We start from the raw sequence: 22,566 nt of genomic DNA, 5'->3' as shown, positions 1-22,566 counted from the left end.
TGAAAATCTCATGAATAGCAACATGGGGTATAAACCCAAACTTCAAATTCATAGCAACACATATAGAATCAAATAACTTTCGTAATAAAATCAAATTTTGGACACAAGAACGAAAGATTTGTTATTGTTCAAACCCCACATACCTTAGATGATGAACTAGATGCACACACATGCTTTTGGGACTCTAATTGCATTCTTGGATGAAGATTCTTAAAACTCTTTGTCTAGGCAGCTTGAATCTTGAATAAATTTGGGAAAGAAATGGTGGAATCTTGAAGATGCTTGATATCGAAGGTTGGAGCCTAAGGTTTTTAATTTGAGAGAGTTTGATGAATGATGAGCATATGTTGCTCACAAATATGTTAAATCTTCTATTTTCACAATTTTGGGGTGTGGGCAAAAGACTAAATTGCCCTTGGATTTTAAAATTCGTACTAGCCATGCCGTTTAAGGCTTCACCGCGATGCGGTGAAGGGTCTATCGCGATACCCACCGCGACATAGGGTAATCACGATGAGATACTGGTTTGTGATAATTGTGGATTTGGGGTTCACTGTGACGCGATGCAATCGCGGTGACCCACTGAAAAAATTGATGAATGCCGATTTGGTACTCACCGCGACGCGGTGGCCTGTCCACTAGGAATACTGATTACTAAAAATGCTCTAACTTCTTCATCGAGTGTTGGTTCTGGGAGAATCTTATATCAATGGAAAACTTATTCAATTTCCTACGTCATGAAAAGTTGAAATCTAAAGAATTCCATACGGAATAAACAACATCAATCATTTTAGAAGCTAATACTTGATATTTCTAGAGACAAAATTAGCTAGTGAAACTCCGGGGTATTACAACATCAATAGCACAAGGTTATTTGGTTGAAGAGTGCTTGAATTTTTGTTTAAGATACCCACATGATGGTGTGAAGACGCGATTAAGTAGGTACCAAACTGAAGATGGGAAATCCATTCTGAATTTGTCCCATATATTCCCTAAGAATGGTCATCCAATTGGAAGTTAGAAGAAAATATTGTACTTTTTTTTATGGATGCAATAAAGCACATTGATATGTCCTTTTTAACACGGGAAATGAAGAAGTGAAAAAGTTCATCGAGTAAGACATTTACATATTAAACTTCATTTATTTATTTATGATAAGGTACATAAACTTCTATTTATAAAGGCCTAGTAAATATATTTTCAATATTCTTGATTGCAGAGAACATAAAAATTCATTGAGTAGTAATTTGGAAATTTCTTCTATGTTACGGGCAAAACATATTTGTCCTTCACTAAAGGCTCCTTTCGGGCCTTTGGAACCCTCTTCTGGTGGTCTTTCACCACCGGAACTTTCCCTCCGTCTTCTTCCCTTCCTTCAAAGCCTTTTCTCCAGCCAATGGACAATCGTATTTACTTCAGGTCAGGGGAAATCATACGACATCTCAGAAACAAAGTCTTCGTCTGAGAGGTGGTTCAAATGGGTAGAAAGTGCTAGATTATATATAAGGATGACTTTAATAGGGGGGTTTTGAGCTGGATATGCAAAAGAATGTATGAAGCATCTGAGTTTAAAGGAAGGTCCTTCAAGACCTGGAAAGTTAGAGATCTTTCCACCTTTTTTTTTTTGCTCTCTTAAGTTCAACAAGTTTGGCAGGTTTCTTTTTGTTATCTCGGTTAATGGTCATTCTAGGGCGGTGATCATTATCCCTGAAAACAAACCTAATGAGGGCTGGTTGAGTCTCGCCAACCGCATTGAATGCTTCATTTACAGATAGCCTTCAATGCATAGGAATGTTCCAGAATCCACAACCACAGTAACTCTGACGCAACAGTCTTTAAGGAGAGAAAACACCTATAAAGAAGTTTTAGCAAGAAGCAAGTGGACTTTGCAGGAAGAAACCACTCCTTCTGATCAGAGAACAACTATTCCTGGCATCCAGAGTGAAAGAAATCCCACCAGGAGATGCCTTGTGGGAAGCTTCCCAGAGTGCCACGAGATTCCAACTAGAAATGATGTGAGAAAATGGGCCCAACAGACTTGGAAAATAGCCAATTTTCAGATTTATGATATGAATGGGACTCAATTCCTATTCGAGTTCCACTCAAGAGAAGTTGCAAAACACATCATTCTTGGGAAATGGAAGAAACAAGGAAAGTCTCTGGAGTTGGATTGGTGGTTGCCACAGTCTGGTACTTATCCAGCAGAACAAAAATTTGCTTGGTCATGGATTCGTATTCTCGGCCTTCTTCTTCATCTTTGGTCAGCCAACACCATGAAAGAATTAGGAGATAAATGCGGGGGATGGATTGAAACTGAAGAAGAGACTTCTCTGAAGAATTACCTCCTATGGGCTCGCCTCAAAGTTAAAGGCACCTTCGATGACATCCCGAAGGAAATTGAAATTTCAGATGGAGATCTCATTTTTTCCTTGCCAGTATGGGTAGAAGCTCCGGTAAGATTCCGACGCTCTGAGGTGGTTGTGCTCGGAAAACAAAAATCCAGTACTTTGTGTAAGAGTGGTGCAGTCTGCTTTACTGAACTTCAAAAGGTGACTGAGACAAATCATGTATTAGGATTGAACAGACAGGGGAAATACCCACTGGCTAATGATCTGCCAGCTGTTGAAGAAGTAGGTCCCAGCCACATGTTACCCACTAGCTCCAACATATGCTGCTCATATGTTATTCCCCAAAAGTTAAATTCTAAGTTTTTAAATAATAATAGGCCACTCACTAACTGTTTTTCTTTTGGGCCTCTCAAAGCCTAACCCCCACCATTGAAATATTCAAAACCCACCAAGGCTGAGCCCTTTACCAAATTTGTTAATTCCAATTTAACACCTAACCAGTTGTACCTCTCTCCTTTCAACAATTGCGTAGTCGATGCCCTCATCAGTGAACTCGAGCAAAAAGAAAAAACTAAATCTTGCTTTCAACTCGACAATCTCCTACCCAATGCTTGTACAACCTCATGCCAGAAAGAAAATTCAGTTTTAGCCCCAACAAGACCTGTTGAAGTTTTAAATGAAATAATAGAAATGCCAGGGAATCAATTAATTTCCCTGGAGAATCCCACACCCATCCAATTTGATTCCAGCGAGTGCAGTAAAGATGTAGAGATCAGAACCTCCTCTTGGGTAAAACAAAATATCATCAGACTTAGCAAGGAATTTGGGGCATTGTTTGATGGTTTAGAGAAAGATGCTGAGGTTTTATTTGGTAAATTGGACCAGAGGAGAGAGCAACCAAAACAACCAACTAATTGTAATCACTTGGTGCCGAAGAAAGTTTGAAATTTAATCTTTGAGGTGAAATACAAAGATGCGGAGCCAAGAAGTGAATTGATGAAAGAGAGGAGGCCACCTATCAATGATCAATGAAGGTCAAAATTCTATCTTGGAATGTCAGGGGGCTTAATGGGGTAGATAAAAGAAATTTGGTAAAACAACTAGTCCATCAATGAGGTGCCAACATTCATGTTCTCATAGAAACTAAACTGGAAGGGGATGTCAAGAGTTTGACAGGGGATCTTTGGTCCAACAGATGGGTATGGGCAGCTCACCTGGAGGCCAGGGGAAGTAGTGGGGGAATTCTTATCTTGTGGGATAAGAGAGAATGGTAAGGAGAGCTGATTGATACTGGAAGCCAATCGATCACTTGTAAATTCATTGGCATAAAACAAGAGTTGATATGGTACCTTAGTACAGTTTATGCCAACTGCAATAGGGTTATCAGAAGAGATCTTTGGAATGAGCTGGACGTCATCATAACTATTTGTGAAGGGCCTGGGGTGGTATGTGGTGACTTTAATGTAACAAGATTTGTGTCTGAAAGGGAAAATTGTAATAGGTTCACTGGGGCAATGGCTGAATTCTCTGACTGTGTCAATGCTTTACAATTGATAGACCCTCCTTTATTTGGAGGGTTTTACACATGGAGAAGGGGTGAAAGTCATAATAGTGCATCCAGAATTGACAGGTTCCTTTACTCTACTGAATGGGAAGATTCATTCACTCAGGTTAAACAAACTCTACTCCCAAGACTAGGTTCTGATCACAACCCAATTTTATTCACATGTGGTGATTGGGCGTTCAAAAAATCCTACTTTAAATTTGAAAATTGGTGGCTTGAAATCGAAGGGTTCAAGGATAAGGTGAAGGTATGGTGGAACTCTTTCCCAGGTAAAGGAAGACCAGCTTACATTTTGGCAAACAAGCTCAAGCTCCTAAAAAAGGAGCTAACACAATGGAGTAAAAATCAGAGAGTAAACTGGAAACAAAAGAAAGAAGAGATCTTGCTGCAGATCAGCTCTTGGGAAACTCTCCAAGAGCATAGAGCCCTTTCTGATGATGAGCTCGTGCAAAAAACCAATCTAGCTATGGAGTTTGAAGAAATTTCCAAGAGGGAGAAAATAGCTTGGAGACAAAGATCAAGAATTAAATAGTTGAAACATGGTGATAAAAACACAAAATTTTTTCACAAAATGGCCAATGCCCACAAGAGATATAGCTCCATAGATTCCCTCAAAGTAGAAGGTCTCTCTATCACGAACCCGGAAGCTATTAAAAATGCTTCTCAACCTTTTTACCAGAATCTATAGAAAGAGACGGAGGATTGGAGACCTGAATTTAAAATCCATAATGCAACAGTAATCTCCACAGAAGACCAAATTTGGCTGAAAAGGAACTTTGATGAAGAGGAAATCCTAGAGGTTATCAGGTCATGTGCTACTGACAAGGCCCCTGGGACTGATGGATTTCCAATTAACTTCTACCTGACCTTCTGGGAGTTGATCAAGGGGGATATCATGGTAATTATGCAATATTTCCACGACCACCAAGTGTTTGAAAAAAGTCTAAATGCCACTTATGTGGCCCTCATTCCCAAGAAAGCAGGAGAAACTGAATTAAGAGATTTCAGGCTAATTAGCCTGATCTCTGGGGTTTACAAAATATTGGCCAAAGCTTTGGCTGAGAGACTGAAAAAGGTGATAGCTGGTTTGGTTAAAAAACATCAAATGGTCTTCATTAAGGGGAGACAGATAATGGATGCCGCTCTAATAGCAAGTGAATGTGTTGACACAAAAACTATAGGAGAAGTGGCTGGCTTAATATGCAAACTAGACATTGAGAAAGCTTTTGATCATGTCAACTGGGACTATCTCCTTAACATCCTCAAGCAAATGGGATTTGGGGACAGATGGTTGAAGTGGATAAGTTTTTGCATTAAAACTATCAGATTCTCCATTCTGGTAAATAGAGAACCTGTTGGTTTTTTTTCCTCTGAAAGGGGTCTCAGGCAAGGAAACCCTCTCTCTCCCTTTTTTTCATCCTCGCCATGGAAGGTCTCGGCAGTATGGTTAGAACATCTCTTCAAAATAATTGGGTTAGGGGTTTCAAGCTAAACAGCCAAGGCATGGGTGATTTGGATATCTGTCATTTGCTCTATGCAGATGACACTTTAATCTTTTGTGAAGCGATAGAAGAGCAGGTCAGACATATCAGAGTAATGTTGGTTGTTTTTGAAGCTGTGTCTAGTTTGAAGGCAAACTGGAGGAAAAACAATTTTTCCCTATCAAAGAAGTGAACAACATTCAGACTCTTACTGGTATTCTTGGTTGCGGGATAGGCAATCTCCCTACTGTCTACCTAGGCATGCCCCTTGGTAACAAGCACAAAGATGTAGAAATCTGGGACAAGATCATAGAGAAGACAATGAAAAGACTATCTCAATAGAAAGCTCAGTACTTGTCATTTGGGGGCCGAGTCACTCTTATCAACTCTGTTTTGGACTCCTTCCCTACCTATGTGATGTCTTTGTTCCCTATCCCTTCCAGTGTGTCCAAGAAGTTAAACAAACTTAGAAGAGATTTTTTATAGAAAGGAAACAAGGAAGGTGGAGGATACAATTTAGTGAAATGGGAAGTAACTCAGCTGAGGAAGAACCAGGGAGGATTATCCATTAGAAACCTAAAGTTACACAACCAGTGTCTCCTCATGAAGTGGTTGTGGAGGTTTAATGTGGAAGCTTCTCTCTGGAAAGAGGTCATTTCTTACAAATATGGCTAAGAAAGTCATTGGGTCACAAATGAGGTCAATAGCACTTATGAGGTTGGTGTGTGGAGAGCAATCAGATCATCTTGGCCAAAATTGCATGGACATACCAGGTGGTATCTCCCCACTCTTTTCTTTTTCCTGCATATTAAAAAATTATCAATGTTCAAACAATTAAAATTTTAAATAGAAACAAACAGTTAAAACTGTAAAAGTTAAATACCAATTTTTTTTTGCACAACAAGGGTACTTTTGGCACCCGCAGTGTGTAGGGAGCCACCCTTCGATGATGCCCGAGCTTTCCTTCCCCCCCCCCCCCCCCCCCAGCAATTGGTATCCTTCGTTATTCTAAAGGCGAAGATACAATTGCCATAAGAGTTCACTAATCCATTCAGGTTTTACCAACTTGGCTCGGACATAATCCAACAGACCGTTAAACCTGACTCTACATCTTTTGAAAAAGTTCCTCCTTATAAGAAATGTATTCGCATCATCCCTCCAGTAAAATTTCTATAACAAAAACAAAAATATAATATTCAATCATTTGTTCTAACAAAGTGTTAAGTAGTTGGTAAGTTAAATTCTTTAAATTCTTTAAACATTCTCTCCCTGTCAAGTTCTGGAACCTGACACCAACTGGTCCAGTAGCCGTTGAAGTTCTGACAAATGTATTTTCTCACAGCTTGTCCAACTTTAGCATCCGGCCTAAACCTACAACACAAGATGAAACAGTAATTTCATAGAGCATAATAATACAGTAATGAAAAAGTGAATAATGTTATTATATTTACAATCTTACCCTGTCGCAAATGGAATGAGATAAAGCCTCCCATAATCATTTCTGTCTCCTGGCTACAGATCAAGTGATGGTGAATGCACTGGCGTGGGCGGATCTAAAGCACCAAATGGAGTGCCTCCAAGCTGAAGATCTGATAACCCAATAGATCCAGCAGAATCACTGTGTGTAGCTGCGTGACTGCTACAGGAGGGTATCGATGATGGCACATGTCCGGATGTGCCAGCGGTCGTCTGATAGTACTGTGGTGTCTGTGGCACGGTGATGGGAGTAGATTGGGTTGGTGTAGACCCATGAAGTGGCCCCACATGCGTAGGAGTGGGAACCAAATGCTGGGATGACCTAGAATACGAGGGTCGTGCTGTCGCGTCAACAAACCGACCTTCAGATATGTGAATACCTGTCGGTCATCTATAAGGCAGATGTTTTCTTTTCTTTTTTGGTTTTGTAAGATCAACTTTTTCCTTACCTTTGTCACCTTTTCCTGTCATCTAAATTATATAAAGTTAACAAGTTGTTAGTTCCTACAAAATGAATATATAAGAAAACATTTCTAATAACTAATTTCAAGTTACTAATTCACATTTCAAATCGCTCCAACAAAACGAGATAGACAAGAATATTTTTCTTACTATATAAAATATGGAACAGTGACAAAAACAATCTTAAACAGTATATTGTATATCAATCTTAAACGAGAAACATAAAGATAAATATATATTACAAAGCATAAAGATATCAATACATAATAAATACAACCTACACAACTAATCCTCTTCTTCTGAAGACTCTCCACTAAACCATTCACCCTCTTCGGAAGTTTCCTCATCTCCTACCCACTCAGCCTCTTCTTGCGCAATATTAACTTCTTCAAATATATTTTTTGGGTGATTTAAATTATCCACTAAGTCAACGTCCACTAGCTGGTGATCAATCTGCATTTCATTTTGATATGCAGTCTCTAGCACATTCTCAACTTCCACCCATCCCATAGGCTTTGTTTTGATTACAACCCACTAATCAGACTTGTCACCGTGCAATGGATAAGGAGCATAATACACTTGGTTAGCATTTTGCGCTAGAACAAATAGATCATAAACAGGATATGACCTATTGTACTTCACTTCAATGATGTTATGCTCCTTATGTACTCTTGTGCCTCTTGTGCTTGGATCAAACCACTTACATCGAAAGAAGACAATTTTTTTTATTGGGAAACCAGCATACTCCAGTACTAAGACTCGTGTATGATGCCAAAGTAATCAACATCATCATCACCCTATTATTTGTTTTCCTTGTTCTGGAGTGTTGTTCGGTGAAAAATTTAAACCCATTTACTGTGTAATGGGACATTGCATGAGCTTCAACTGGACCCAAAGAAATATCTCTCAAGAGTTGATCGTATGCGGCTGTATTTGGTGAGTGGTGTACCTAAAAATATTATACATATATATATATATATATATATATATATATATATATATATATATATATATATATTATATATGTTAGTTGAGCAATGTGTAAATATTTAAAATTTATAGAAATATTAACACACCTACGAACCTCATATGTAAATCATGTCGTAAAAAATGCGTATACTTGATTTTCGTGGAATTGAGTCTTAAATGAACTGAAGATCCAACATGCGAAACATAATTAGTTTCTTTAAGAGAATGAGTAAACAAATAAGATATGTTAAAATTTTAATCTCCTTAATTCAAAAAGGGCTCAACTTTCGGACAATTCAACAAAACATACAAAGTTGCTGCTTTGCGTTCTGTGGGAGTGAACCGGCGAGATATGGTCTTTTTAGCCTTATAACCAGATTGGTTAAAAATTGATATTGGTTGCAAATAAGGCTCATTCACATAGTCCTGATGACGATTTGGCCAGTTTCTTGAACAAGTAACTTCATCACGAAAGTAGTATGAACAAAATTGAAACGTTTCTCTTGCAAGATATGCCTCAACTATAAAACCTTCCACCCTATGTTTATTTTTGAGACCCCTTTTCAATTTTTCAATTGCCCTGCACAATCTTAAGATTAGATATTTACTATATTTAAACAAGATATGTATGAATTTAAATATGTTGCAATTGCTTACCGTTCAAATGGATATATCCACCTAGTTTGTACTGGACCACCTAGCCGAGCTTCGTGCACAAGGTGAATGGGAAAATGTTCCATCACATCGAAGAACACTGGCGGAAAAATCTTCTCCAGCTTGTTGGTGATAACAACAATATTACTTTCCATTCACGCCAGATTTTCTTCTTTTAGTGTGGTGACACATAAGTCCTTACAGAACAAACTAATCTCTGCTATTGGTTTCCATATGTTTTCTGGTAAACCAATAAAAGCAATTGGAAGTAATTGTTCCATGAAAACATGACAATCATGACTTTTAATTCCATGCAATATTTCCAGTGCCATATCAATCCTCTTTCCCAAATTTGAGGCATATTCATCGGGCATCTTCAAACTTTGGACCCACTCACATATTTGATGTTTTTGGTCCAACTTGAATGTAAAACTAGCCTTGGGTTTAAGAACATTGCCATTTGGCCTCTCCTGTAAGTGTAATTCGCTGCGTTTGCAATATTCTGGTAAGTCAAGTCTGGCCTTAGGATTATCCTTTGTTTTGTCGGTGACATCCATAACTGTGTTGAACAGGTTGTCAAAGTAGTTCTTCTTAGTATGCATGACATCAACATTATTTCTAAGTAAATTATCTGGCCAATATTCTAACTCCTAAAATATACTCTGCTTAGTCCAGTTATGCGAAACACCATATTCATCAAGCCTGTACAATGGTTCTTCGCTATCCTTAGACAAATCCTGAACTATCTCCCAGATGTCATGACTAGATAGCCTTGGAGGTGGACCATCATATTCCCTTCCATTCCTTCTGAATGTATTCTTGAGTCTCCTAAATTCATGATCAGGTGACAAGAAACAACGATGACAATCAAACCATGAATTTTTCCTGCCATGTCTCAATGTGAAAGACTTTGTTTTTTCCATGCAGTATGGACAAGCCAGCCAAAAACAACTTTCTATAAGCGAAAAAATCATTAACAGTCCATATTAGTTATGCACGCAGATTGAAATTTTGTTTAAGAGAAATGTCCCGAGTTTCATCCCCCTCATGCCATAAAATTTGAAGTTCATCGATCAAAGGTTGCAAGTAAACATCTATTTCGCTTTTTGTATTACGTGGGCCAGGAATAACACAATTCAGAAATATATAGGGACTAGTCATCAACATTTCAGGAGGAAGATTATAAGGAGTGATAAATACAGGCCAACATGAATATGGCGCAACACCAACTGAAAAAGGAGAGAATCCATCCACACATAATCCCAAACGAATGTTTCGTGGCTCAGCTACAAAATCTGGATAAGTTACATCAAAATGCTTCCAAGCCTCTCCATCAGATGGATGACACAAGAAGATAACAACAATACTAGTGAATCGAACAAGGCCACACACGACTTCACTAGACTTTAATATGAACAATAACAAGAAAATAACAACTTACCTTTGCTTGGCCTAAATTAAAGTGAAAGTTAAGCGGTCACCGGAAAAAATAGCAAAGCAATCCTTATACCGGATTCAAAATCTGTCAAATAATATAATTGTTACAAAGAATAATCTTTCGCTTAAATTATTACAACAATTTAGTAAAGGAATAGGAATAAGATTTCTCTCCAAAAAAATTTAACAATTAATGAGTAAAATGGAAAAAATAAGTGTCAAGACAAACCAAAATTTAGGTATTTCAAAATCAAATTAATGTAGGAACTAGCCTAAAATTAGCTAATTCAATATCAAATTTAAAAAATTAGCTAAAATCGAGCTAAATAAAATAATTATCCAAACCCTAGAACTCAAACCACAACCAATTGACGAAATTAACACTAAGATATTTGTGTGTAGACCTTTAACATTTCTAGATATTAAAAATGAGTTTGTGAATACTAAAGGTAGCTAAATTCAGTTAATGAGTTGTAGTTAATTGTTACCTTACCAAAATTAAAAGTTAAGATAGAATAGTACCTTGAAAATTTGATTAAACCAACAAAGAATTCAAGAAGTTGAGTAAGAACAATGAAGATTGGAGAAAGAAAAATGGAAATGAGGAATTTGGTAGGGTTTTCGTGTTCTTGTTGTTGTAGGACGGGTGAAAATGAGGGTTTTGGGTGTGTTTTTGTGTTATAATTGTTTATTATAGGTCGGGTTGGGTCGGATTATTCAAATTTTTTTTAAAAAAATATTATGAAAGGGTGGTCGGTTTTCGTAATATTTAAAAAAAAAATTGAAATCAAAACTTTAACAAATTACAATTAATAAATTAATAAATGACAAAAATAAGTTAATAAATTAAAATTATTTTTTAACAAATTAAAATTTTAATAAATTCTATAATATCTATAACAACATTCAATTAATTTGATACAATTCGTATATATATAAATACACAGTACATACACTGTGTATGGGACCGGGACAACATCCAATTAATTTAATACAATTCGTATATATATAATCAGATAAGTAGTTATTTTATCAATACATCAACACGAGTAGTATATTTCCTCAACCGTATAATAATATCAATGAATTTTGCAAATTACAATAATTTTTTGGTTAATTAGCTTTTAAATAAAATAATATATATATATATATATACCTCGTAATACTACCCTTACGTTATTACAACTTCAACAACATATGCGTGTCTACATTGACCCAAAATAGTATATCTACTTCCTCAATAGTATGATATATATATATATATATATACCTCGTAATACTACTCTTACGTTATTACAACTTCAACAACATACGTGTGTCTACATTGACCCAAAATAGTATATCTACTTCCTCAATAGTATGATATATATCAACGTATCATTCAAACTATTTTGATATATAGATTCAGTTATCTAGTTTTCGATTACTACATACATCACTACACGAGATATACGTATATATACATATATTCAATTGTCTATCAAGTTTCATATACGTACTATAAACATCACATACATAATTATACTACCCCATAATAATATACAACGTATTTCACAAATACTCAGATGAATTATAGATTACATTATCTTATGTCATTAATATACCTTCACTGTATAATATGTATGCACTATATATGTATATATATATATATATATATACACACACACACACATATACACACTATCGGCTATATCAAATTCTAATTAAATACGTACTATATATATTACATACGTACACATGTATATTATCCAATAATATAATGCGATGTATTTATATATATGAACTCTTGAATGTGTGTTTATATATATATATATATATATATATATATATATATATATATATATATCACATCCACAAATATATTACCTTATAATAGAATACGTTCATTATATTTTGATGAATTATCAGTTATATATTACATTATTATGACTGAAATAGTTACATAATATAATTATCTCAACGGTATGATATATATATATACACACACATTCATTATACAAAGATTATGCATTTTTAACGTCATTTAACGTATATACGAAGAAAAATTTTTGTTTTATATATTGAAACATAAGTAAAAGATAAATATTATGTTTAACGTAATTTGTTTATTTTATTTGATATATTTTTAAGTGTAATTTTTTCAAAAATTTTAACAATGATTGATTTTTATTATTATTATACTGATTATCGACTACATGTGATCAGTGTAATTTCAAAAAATTATATATATATTTTATTATATATATAATTATTTTTAATGAAACTAATATATATATATATATATATTTGATTACATATATATAATTATTGATTACATATAAAGATTATGTTTAACATAATTGTATTTAAATTATTTTTAATTTTAATTAAAAACCGACCACAAGTGGTTGATTTTTTTAAAAGCATTTTCTTTTTCTTTTAATTAAAAACTGACCACTAGTGGTCGGTTTTGTTAAAAATAAATTAAAAAAGAATTTTTAAAAACCGACCACTTGTGGTCGGTTTTGTTATTTTTTTTCTAAAATAAATTATAATTAATATAAAAATTAGGCAAAATGCTCTTATGGATCCTTCTACTATGTCCGTTGTAAGTTGGACACTTTTACTTACATGTTTGTCATCTGGACCCCTGAACCCACTAAAAAGCAACATTTTAAACCCTTTTTTGGTGAGTGTAACACACTCTCCCCACGTCATCTACCACGTCTGCTTCCACGTCATTTTTAGGTATTACATTAAATTTCATGTCATTTTAATTAAATATTAAAAATAAATTTACTTAAATAAAATTCTTTTATAAATTGTAGAAAAATTTATAAAATATATGTCAAGAATTATCAAAAATCAGTCATACCATTTTCTTCATCAGTCCAAAAACATTTTTAAAGAATTAATCTTTACAGATCAATTATCAAAAAAAGAAGAAAACTTTTGACACCTCATAAACACAAAACACATAAAGATTGCATTTCTATTCAAGAATGGTGAATTTGGACTCAAAATGCCAAGAATTGTCAAACGCAGTCATAATATTTTCTTCATCAATCAAAAAAAGCTTTTACAGTTCAATTATCAAAAAAAAAAAAACTTTGACACACCATGAACATAAAACTCCACATCAATAGGATAATCTCCATCGCCAGCGCCCCTTTTGCCATATTGGAAAATATACAGATAATTCACCAACATTAATGGCTCTTCATCATCATCTAATGGTTCATCTTTATCATCATTTTCATTGAATTCTAATGGATTTTATGAGTTGAATTTTCTTAAGAGAAGTAGTAGTGCAACTACAGAGATTTGAAGGGTCAATCGAGGCAGCTATTGCTCATTGTAAGTGTTATAAGAGACATTGAGAAATAATGGATCTTCCCCTTCTCTCTTCACTCATCCATAAATCCTACCAAAATCCAAAAAAAATAAATAGCCGAAACTCTTTCAAATAATCTACGAACAAAGGAGAATGTGAAATCAACAACGATGGATTTTTCTTCTCCGTCACCATTCTCTATCTCCTTCTCAGATTTTTCGGCACCTCATCAATCAACCACAGATCTGTCACTTCTTCAACTATCCACTCACGTGCATCTCACATGCTCTCTTATCAACCATCTACCTTTCGTAATTTCTCCACATCTGATGTTATTAGAGGTAAAGGGCATGGAGTGTCGAGGGGTACATTTAATCAGGTTATTAAGAGATTTGAGAAGGAGGAGATGAGTGGCGATATGAAGAAGCTGAAAGAGTTGTATGGTTCTTTTGAGTTGGTTGGTAATTTGAGTGAGAATGTTTGTTCTAGGGTTTGCAAATTGATTCGTGGAAATATATGGGGAGACAATTGTGGGAGCTTTGAGGGCTACAATGGTTGTTTCTGGGGGCGGGGGTGGAAGGGAAAGGGGAGGGGGATTTAATTTTTAAGAATATATTAAATTAGAAAAGCTTTGGGGGGATTTTTTTTAAAAAAATTATTTTAGTATAAAATTGATCAAAAATTGATCCCCATTCGCACCTTAGGCGCGTGTCTGCACGCGTCTCATCCTAGTCAGCCTTTTTAATGCCACATAGGCTTGGTCAACGGTCAAAGGATTTGAAATATTGCTTTTTAGTGAGTTGAAGGGTCCAGATGACAAATATATAAGTAGGAGTGTCCACATTACAAAACAGACATAGTAGAAGGGCCCAAAAGAGCATTTTGCCTAAAAATTATTGAAATAATTATTTTAATTTTTTTAAAAAAATAAAAAACGACCACTCATGGTCGTTTTTTTCCAACCACAATGTGTGGTCGGTTTTTTGTGGTCGTTTTTTTATTTTTTTAGTAGTGATTCAATTTTTCCCTATTTTCACATTGTGTGTGTTTTGTCAACAAGAAGCTTATCAAGATTCAATTTGTTTCTTCATTTTGATATTGTGTGCATTTTTGTGTGTTTTTTGTCAACTGGGGCTTGATTATCCTTGTCTTACGACTTCAGCAAGTTGGAAAAGAATATGTGATGATCCTTATAGTGAGGTGGTTGCTCTAACATATATGAGATTACCTACTTTGACAACGATCATAAATGGCCCCTTATGTATTTTTAACCAAGTTATGTTGTATGCCCCGTATTGTTGTAAAATCTCTTGGTTTAGACTTTACTATAATCATGTCCCCAACCTTATAATTCATGAGATAATGTTTGTGGTCTGCAAACTTTCTAATTTTTTTGGTGCCTTTTCCAAGTAGGACTTAGCAGTATAAAGCCACTTCTCAAATAAGCCCCTAAACTCTTTCCCTTGAACAATTGGTATTGAATGTAGATTTTATATGCCTGCTGGCCTGTGAGTAACTAAAATTATGTCTGCCTGGTAGACTCATTGTATTATATGTTATATGAGAATCTAGATATGACTAAGAGCCCGACCTAATCCTCCCGATGTGAACTCAAAAAATGCTTGAAGTAGAACTCCAATGAGGCATTGATCCATTATATCATGTTGCAGTGTGATTCTAATCTTTTTATGTTGTCATTTAAGTGCTAATTTATATTATTTGTTCTCTTTTTATAGGTGTTCAAAATGGAGAAAGAGATGAAGAAAGTGACCTTACTTGAGAAGATTTTTGGGTTGTGGATAAATGCTCTAATATCAATAGTTTTGTGTTGAATTTCTTGAAACTTATCGCGACTCGAACTTGCTACTATGTAAAAACTTAACTAATCATTTGGACTTGATTACATTTTGCTTTTGGGTTTAAATTACTAGCTTGTTGCATATTTTGAATTATGAGATTATTAATGAATGATTTTATTTGTGATGTGTATATATTGTGTTATATTTACGGAAAAGACTCAAACATACCCCTGAACTATCTGAAATAGCTCAAAAATGTCCATTGTTAGATTTTTGGCTAAAAAATACCCCTTCGTTAAATAGTTGGCTCAAACATACCCCTTCCTCTAACGAAATTCGGAAAAAGATCAAAACTACCCCTGAACTATCTGAAATGGGTCAAAAATACCCCTATGTTAAATATTTGGCTAAAAAATACCCCTCCCCTTAACGAAATTAAATTATTTCGATTGAATTAAACCCCAACTTTAACTTTTTAACCCTAATACTTTAATTTTTTTACATAAAAGTAATTTTTAAATTTTAAAAATAAGATAATGAAAAAAAGTATTTGAATTATAATATAAATTGGTTGAATTTGATTTGAAAAATAAACATACATTTATTCTAAAAAGGTATTTTCACTTTACATCTTTTTAATCTTTAAAGAAATTAATGAAATATAAATTAACGAAATTAATGAAATATAAATTTTCACTTAAAGAAATTAATGAAATAAAAATTAAATTATGAACTTTATATAAATTAACGGAATAATCGAAATAATTTAATTTCGTTTAATACCCCTCTGTTAAATATTTGGCTCAAAAATACCCCTCCCCTTAACGAAATTAAATTATTTCGATTGAATTAAATCCTAACTTTAACTTTTTAATCCTAATACTTTAATTTTTTTACATAAAAGTATTTTTTTAATTTTAAAATAAGATAATGAAAAAAAGTATTTGAATTATAATATAAATTGGTTGAATTTGATTTGGAAAATAGACATACATTTATTCTAAAAAGGTATTTTCACTTTACATTTTTTTAATCTTTAAAGAAATTAATGAAATATAAATTTTCACTTAAAAAATTATCGAAATATAAATTAAACGATGAACTGTATATAAATTAACGAAATAATTGAAATAATTTAATTTCATTAAATACCCCTCTGTTAAATATTTGGCTCAAAAATACCCCTCCCCTTAACGAAATTAAATTATTTTGATTGAATTAAACCCTAACTTTAACTTTTTAACCCTAATACTTTAATTTTTTTACATAAAAGAATTTTTTTAATTTTAAAAATAAGATAATGAAAAAAGTATTTGAATTATAATATAAATTGGTTGAATTTGATTTGGAAAATAAACATACATTTATTTTAAAAAGGTATTTTCACTTTACATCTTTTTAATCTTTAAAGAAATTAACGAAATATAAATTAACGAAATATAAATTTTCACTTAAAGAAATTAACGAAATAGAAATTAAATGATGAACTTTATATAAATAAATGAAATAATCGAAATAATTTAATTTCGTTAAGGGAGGGGTATTTTTGAGCCAAATATTTAATAGAGGGGTATTTTTGAGCCAAAAATCTAATGAAGGGCATTTTTGAGCTATTTCGGATAGTTCAGGGGTATTTTTGAACCTTTTTCATATAATTTATTATGTATGTAAATAAAAATTTACATTAATACGTGTGACTATTTATATAAATCATTTTAATTGAATATGTTGCAACAATCGTTGAAATAGATCAATAAACTATTGCAATAGGTAGTCAAAAAGCGTTGCAATAGAATAACAAAAGCGTTGCAATAGATGCTATTGCAACGGTTTAATGGCGGTGCAATAGAATCTATTGCAACGGTTAGTAACAGTTGTAATAGATGAAAATAGGCGTCTCGATAAGTCAAAAATAACCGTCGCCATAGCTTGACCTATGGCGACGGTTCCACACAACCGTCGCCTTAGCTTGACCTATGGCAACGGTTTTAGACAACCGTCGCATAAACCATTGCCATAGACGTGTCGCGACGCCCATATATAGGACGCTTGCTGAACCGTTGCGGTAGAGCTATGATAACAATTTTATTGTCTATTGCATTTTACAACCGTCACCATAGGAGTAATTTCCAATAGTGTATATATAGATTTGGTTTGATCCTGGAGATCTCATTTGTAGGTCTTACCAACTGTAATTTTACCGTTGTTTGTTGTCTGTTGAGTATAAATAACAAAGGATGATATAGGAATGAAACATAGAGATAATATTAGGAAATATGGTTTAAAGAATTTCGATACTTGCTGAACCTATTCGTTGAATGAGACATATATCAGCAACTGTGCTAACTTTGAATTATAAATTGTTTGTAAGCTTTATTTATGTGCTAATGAGAAGAAAATTGATGGTTATAATTTAAGAATTGAAAAAAAGGAGGAAAAAAACACATTGATACATAATCATAGGACGACCCACCTTTGATGATTTGTGGTTCAATCCTTTCATGTCATGTTCTATTTTTGTTTATGCCCCTTTGAAGTGTGAGAGGCCTTTTATGACCAAAGAAAAGGATAAATGTAGATTTTATGCATTTAAGTCGTTTATTATTTTTAGCACGATGTCACAAAGAATTCAGATTCTCAAGGCAACTACAGCCGGAACAACTTATAGCACCAGGTGGTTATACCAAAGAAATATAATTTACTAAATTATTGAAGGAAGATATGTGTTTAATTAATCATCCTCAGAAAGTCACTTAACTTTAAAAAGTCACTAACTTTGATTCTTACTCCAAAAGTCACTCAACTATGAGTTCTTTTCTCAGAAAGTCACTTAATTTTAGTTTTTACTTCAAAAGTCATTCAACTATGAGTGTCTTACTTATAAAGTCACTCAAGCTATTTAATTAATTTTTTTCATTAAAATTTGCTAATATGTAATTTTTATTTAAAACAAAATTTTAGAAATAAAAAAAAATTCTTTAAACAATCAGTTTAATGACCCATCCATATCCAAAGTTCATTTAAATGGTTTAAAAGAATATCTCTTTATTTCTTAGAATTTTGATTTTACTACTATTTTTTTACAGTTTTCTTATCGAAAAATTACTCTACACTCTAAAGTATATATAGTCATACAGATCATCAATTAATATCCTAAAATCACAATCATTTGATTGAACAATTTTTGCTGCTAATTTTATCTCGTTGTAATGTATATATTATAATGTTACTAATGTTGAATAACATTTGCTAATGTTTTATATCATATCATTTTAGTTTAAAATCTATAACGTTCCATTTTATCAATTTATTAGGAATAGAATTCATTGTATTTATTTGATGCATTTGTATATTATACAAGTGGTAATCTAATATATGCAGAGTTAATAACTCAAATAGTCATTTAACTTACTTTTTTCTCACAAAGTCACTTAACTTTATTTTTACTCCAAAATTTACTCAACTTAGGGTTTTTCACTCAAAAAGTCAACCAATTTGATTTTTTCTTCAAAAGTCACTTAACTATGAATATTTTACTTACAAAGTCACTCAATCTATTAAATAATTAATTTTTGATTAAAATTTGCTAAAACTAAAAAATTATTTGAACCATATTATTACATAATCTCATGTTTACTTTATAACCCGCTGAAATCTTAAAATATCATAAATAGTTTATATAAATTCATTTATAATGTTAATATTAACTTTTAAGATTTTCAGAATCATATTAATTTAGCTGAATAGATTTAATTAACTTTCTATGTGATTTTTATTTACGAAATTAATTTTTCAATCATAATGTAATTTTTTTATTGTTGGGGACTAACGAAAAAATAATAATAACAACAATATTATTTAACTGTTGACAAAATATTATATTAATAATATTAACAATACAATAACATAACAATGTATAATATTATTGCTACCTTAGTGATAATACTGTAATCAATATGAAAACTATAAGAGTAATCAAACTGCTTCTTAACCAGTTAATATATTAATTATACTTGAATCGTTCTAGACACTGTCCTAAGAAACTATTTCAGCAGTGAGAAATATTTCTCCAGAATTAAATAAGTACTTTCCTAATTAATTAGAGGATATTCAGAGTTAAATAAGTCTTTCCTAATTAAATAAAGGATACAAGAATCAACAGAATTATTAATACAAATACCAACAAGCTAAAATATTGAAGCAGAAAACTCAATAAGATGATAATTGAATTCGTACTTAAAGAAAAGGAGTAAAAGAAAAAGGTTGGCAGTACGTGCTGTTGGTTAATCTTCTTTTTTTTGCAAAAATGAAAGACATGCTATTTATAGCACTTGTGGACAGCAACATTGAGCGGCAACATTTTTTTTTTCTTTTTTTTTTTTTCTTTTCTTTTTTTTTTTCTTTTCTTTTCTTTCTTTCTTTCTCTTTTAAGTATAAAAATTTTTTTGAAATAAATATTTCACTTACAATCCCCACATTATTTCAAAAGAATTTATAGAAAAATGTTTTAACTTGTTGGATTTGCTTGGACAAAATGCAGTAGGTTTGATGTCTTATGAACTATGAACCAAACTTAGATCAATAAAATTTAACTTGCAGAATTATCGATGAAATATAATATTCCTATGAACCGAATAATTCTTGTTGTAAGCCAAAGATTTTACCAATCATATTTTGATTGAAATTTTATTGTTCAACGCGGTTTTGCGCCAATAGGCCATGCGCGCGCCTGATATTCATGAGAGCTCTAGAGACTAAGGCCAAAAGTCTCATAGGAATGACCTCATTTCACTTCTCATATAGGTGAATTCATCAAGTATACACTGCTTTAAATACACCATCCATAAGGACTATGAATTCATTAAGAGTCAATTACTCATCCCTCCATTTTATTAGCAGTTCAAGCACTCTCAATAAGTGCGCAGAGTCAATATCGACTTGTTATTACCCATATGAACCTACTTCATGGGATCTCCAATCACATAGGTTGGGTTACCATCTCTATTGGCAATCATATTGGCCTTAATCTCATCTCTTTTGAGGTTTGAAGAATTAATTTTCTTCCCATTGGTTTAGTCAGTGAATCGGCTGAATTCAATTCTGACTTTACATAATCAATGAAAATTATTCCATCTCTCAGCAGCTGCTTAATAACATCATGCCTCAATTTCATATGTCTACTCTTACAACTGTAAGATGTATTCTTCGTAATAGCAATTGCGGCTTGACAATCTCAGTGTATATACACAGGAGGCATCAGATCATCCTTTTTTAAAAATGATATTAGACAACAGATCATCCATTTTCAAAGGGATATTAGACAACAGATCTTCCTTTTTCAAAGGGATATTAGACAACAAATCATCTTTATTCAAAAGGATACGAGTCAACAGATCATCCTTTTTCAAAGGGCTATGAGGAAACAGATCATCATTTTTAAAAGGGCTATGAGGAACAGATCATCCTTTTTAAAAGACATATTCGCTAAGAAATTTCTTAGCCATTCAGCCTCTGTACCAGCTAATTCCAGAGCCACAAACTCTGATTCCATAGTTGATCTAGCAACGATCGTCTGCTTAGCTGATCTCCATGATACTGCACCTCCACCAAGCGTGAATACATAATCACTAGTGGATTTTGTCTCATCTGAATCATAGATCCAATTTGCATCACAATAACCTTCTAAAGTTGAAGGAAATCCATTATACAAGATACCATAATCCACGGTTTCTTTCAAATATTTTATCAAATGCATTAATGCAGACCAATGCTCATTATTGGGATTATGAGTATATCTACCCAGTCTACACATAACAAAGGCTATATCAGGCCTAGTAAAATTTATTAAATGCATTAAACTCCCAATGATCTTTGTATAATTAGACTGAGCAACTGGGTCATCATTATTCTTTTTTAATTTAGAATTAGCATCATAAGGAGTGGCTACAGGAGTTACCTCCCAACATTCAAACTTCTTTAGAAGTCTTTCCATATAATGTTCTTGTGACAACATTATACCATCTTCTCTTCTTATAATTTTAATTTTCAAAATCATATTCACTTCACTCAGATCTTTCATATCAAAGTTAGTAGACAAAAATAATTTGGTACGCTCCACAATATTTAAACATGTACCAAATATAAGCATGCCATCAACATATAAATAAATTATCAAATAATCATAGTCTACCACTTTTTTATAAATACATTTATCCATTTCAACAGAAGAAAAATCATCTTTTATTAAGACTTGATTAAATTTCTCATGCCACTGTTTCGAAACTTGTTTAAGGCCATAAAGAGATTTAATTAATTTACAAATTTTATTTTCTTGTCCAAAAATTATACATCCTTCAGGTTGAACCATATAAATTTTTTCTTCTAAATCTCCATTTAAGAAAACTGTTTTCACATCCATTTGATGGATAAAAAACTTATGAATTGATGCCAAAGCAATTAATACTCGAATAGAAGCAATTCTTGTTACTGGTGCAACAGTATCAAAGTAATCAATATTTTTCTTTTGAGAAAATCCTTTAGCTATTAATCGAGCTTTATATTTATCTAAAGATCCATCTGAATTAAGTTCCCTTTTGAAAATCTATTTACAACCAATCAGTTTTGCACCAGGAGGTAAATCAGTTAAAACTCATGTATTATTTTTCATAATTGAATCAAGTTCAATTTTTATTGTCTCTTTCCAAAATTTAGCATCAGAAGAAGATATAGCTTCAAAATAATTTGATGGTTCATTATCAACAGAAAAGTTTGAAAATCATTTTCATAAGGAAAATATTCTTTTCAAGGCCTTGTACTCCTCAGTTCCTCAATATTAGAGGTAGATTCATTTTTTTTTTCAACAGGTGCATAAGAGATTTTATCACATAGTGAAAAAATATGTTCAAAGAATTCAGCATTCTTTGTCTCGATTATAGTATTACTATCAAGTACATCACATTTCATGACAAGAAATCTGTATGCAACATTATGCTCAGCATATCCAATAAGCGTGCAATCAACAGTTTTAGAACCTATTTTTCCCTTTTTAGGTTCTGGAAGAAGA

At 32.8% G+C, this 22,566-nt stretch overlaps 1 protein-coding gene across 1 annotated transcript; it reads left to right on the top strand.

The window, feature by feature from the left end:
- Positions 1-3,862: 3,862 nt before the first annotated feature.
- Positions 3,863-5,735, top strand: LOC124898822. The gene is made up of 4 exons (XM_047412886.1): positions 3,863-4,357; positions 4,601-5,251; positions 5,299-5,490; positions 5,538-5,735. The coding sequence occupies exons 1-4, from the start codon at positions 3,863-3,865 to the stop codon at positions 5,733-5,735; spliced, it is 1,536 nt and encodes a 511-aa protein (XP_047268842.1).
- The last annotated feature ends 16,831 nt before the right edge of the window (positions 5,736-22,566 follow it).

The sequence above is a fragment of the Capsicum annuum genome, chromosome 1, assembly GCF_002878395.1.
Source record: "Capsicum annuum cultivar UCD-10X-F1 chromosome 1, UCD10Xv1.1, whole genome shotgun sequence".
NCBI lineage: Eukaryota > Viridiplantae > Streptophyta > Magnoliopsida > Solanales > Solanaceae > Capsicum > Capsicum annuum.
This window is presented reverse-complemented; position numbering and strand designations above follow the sequence as displayed.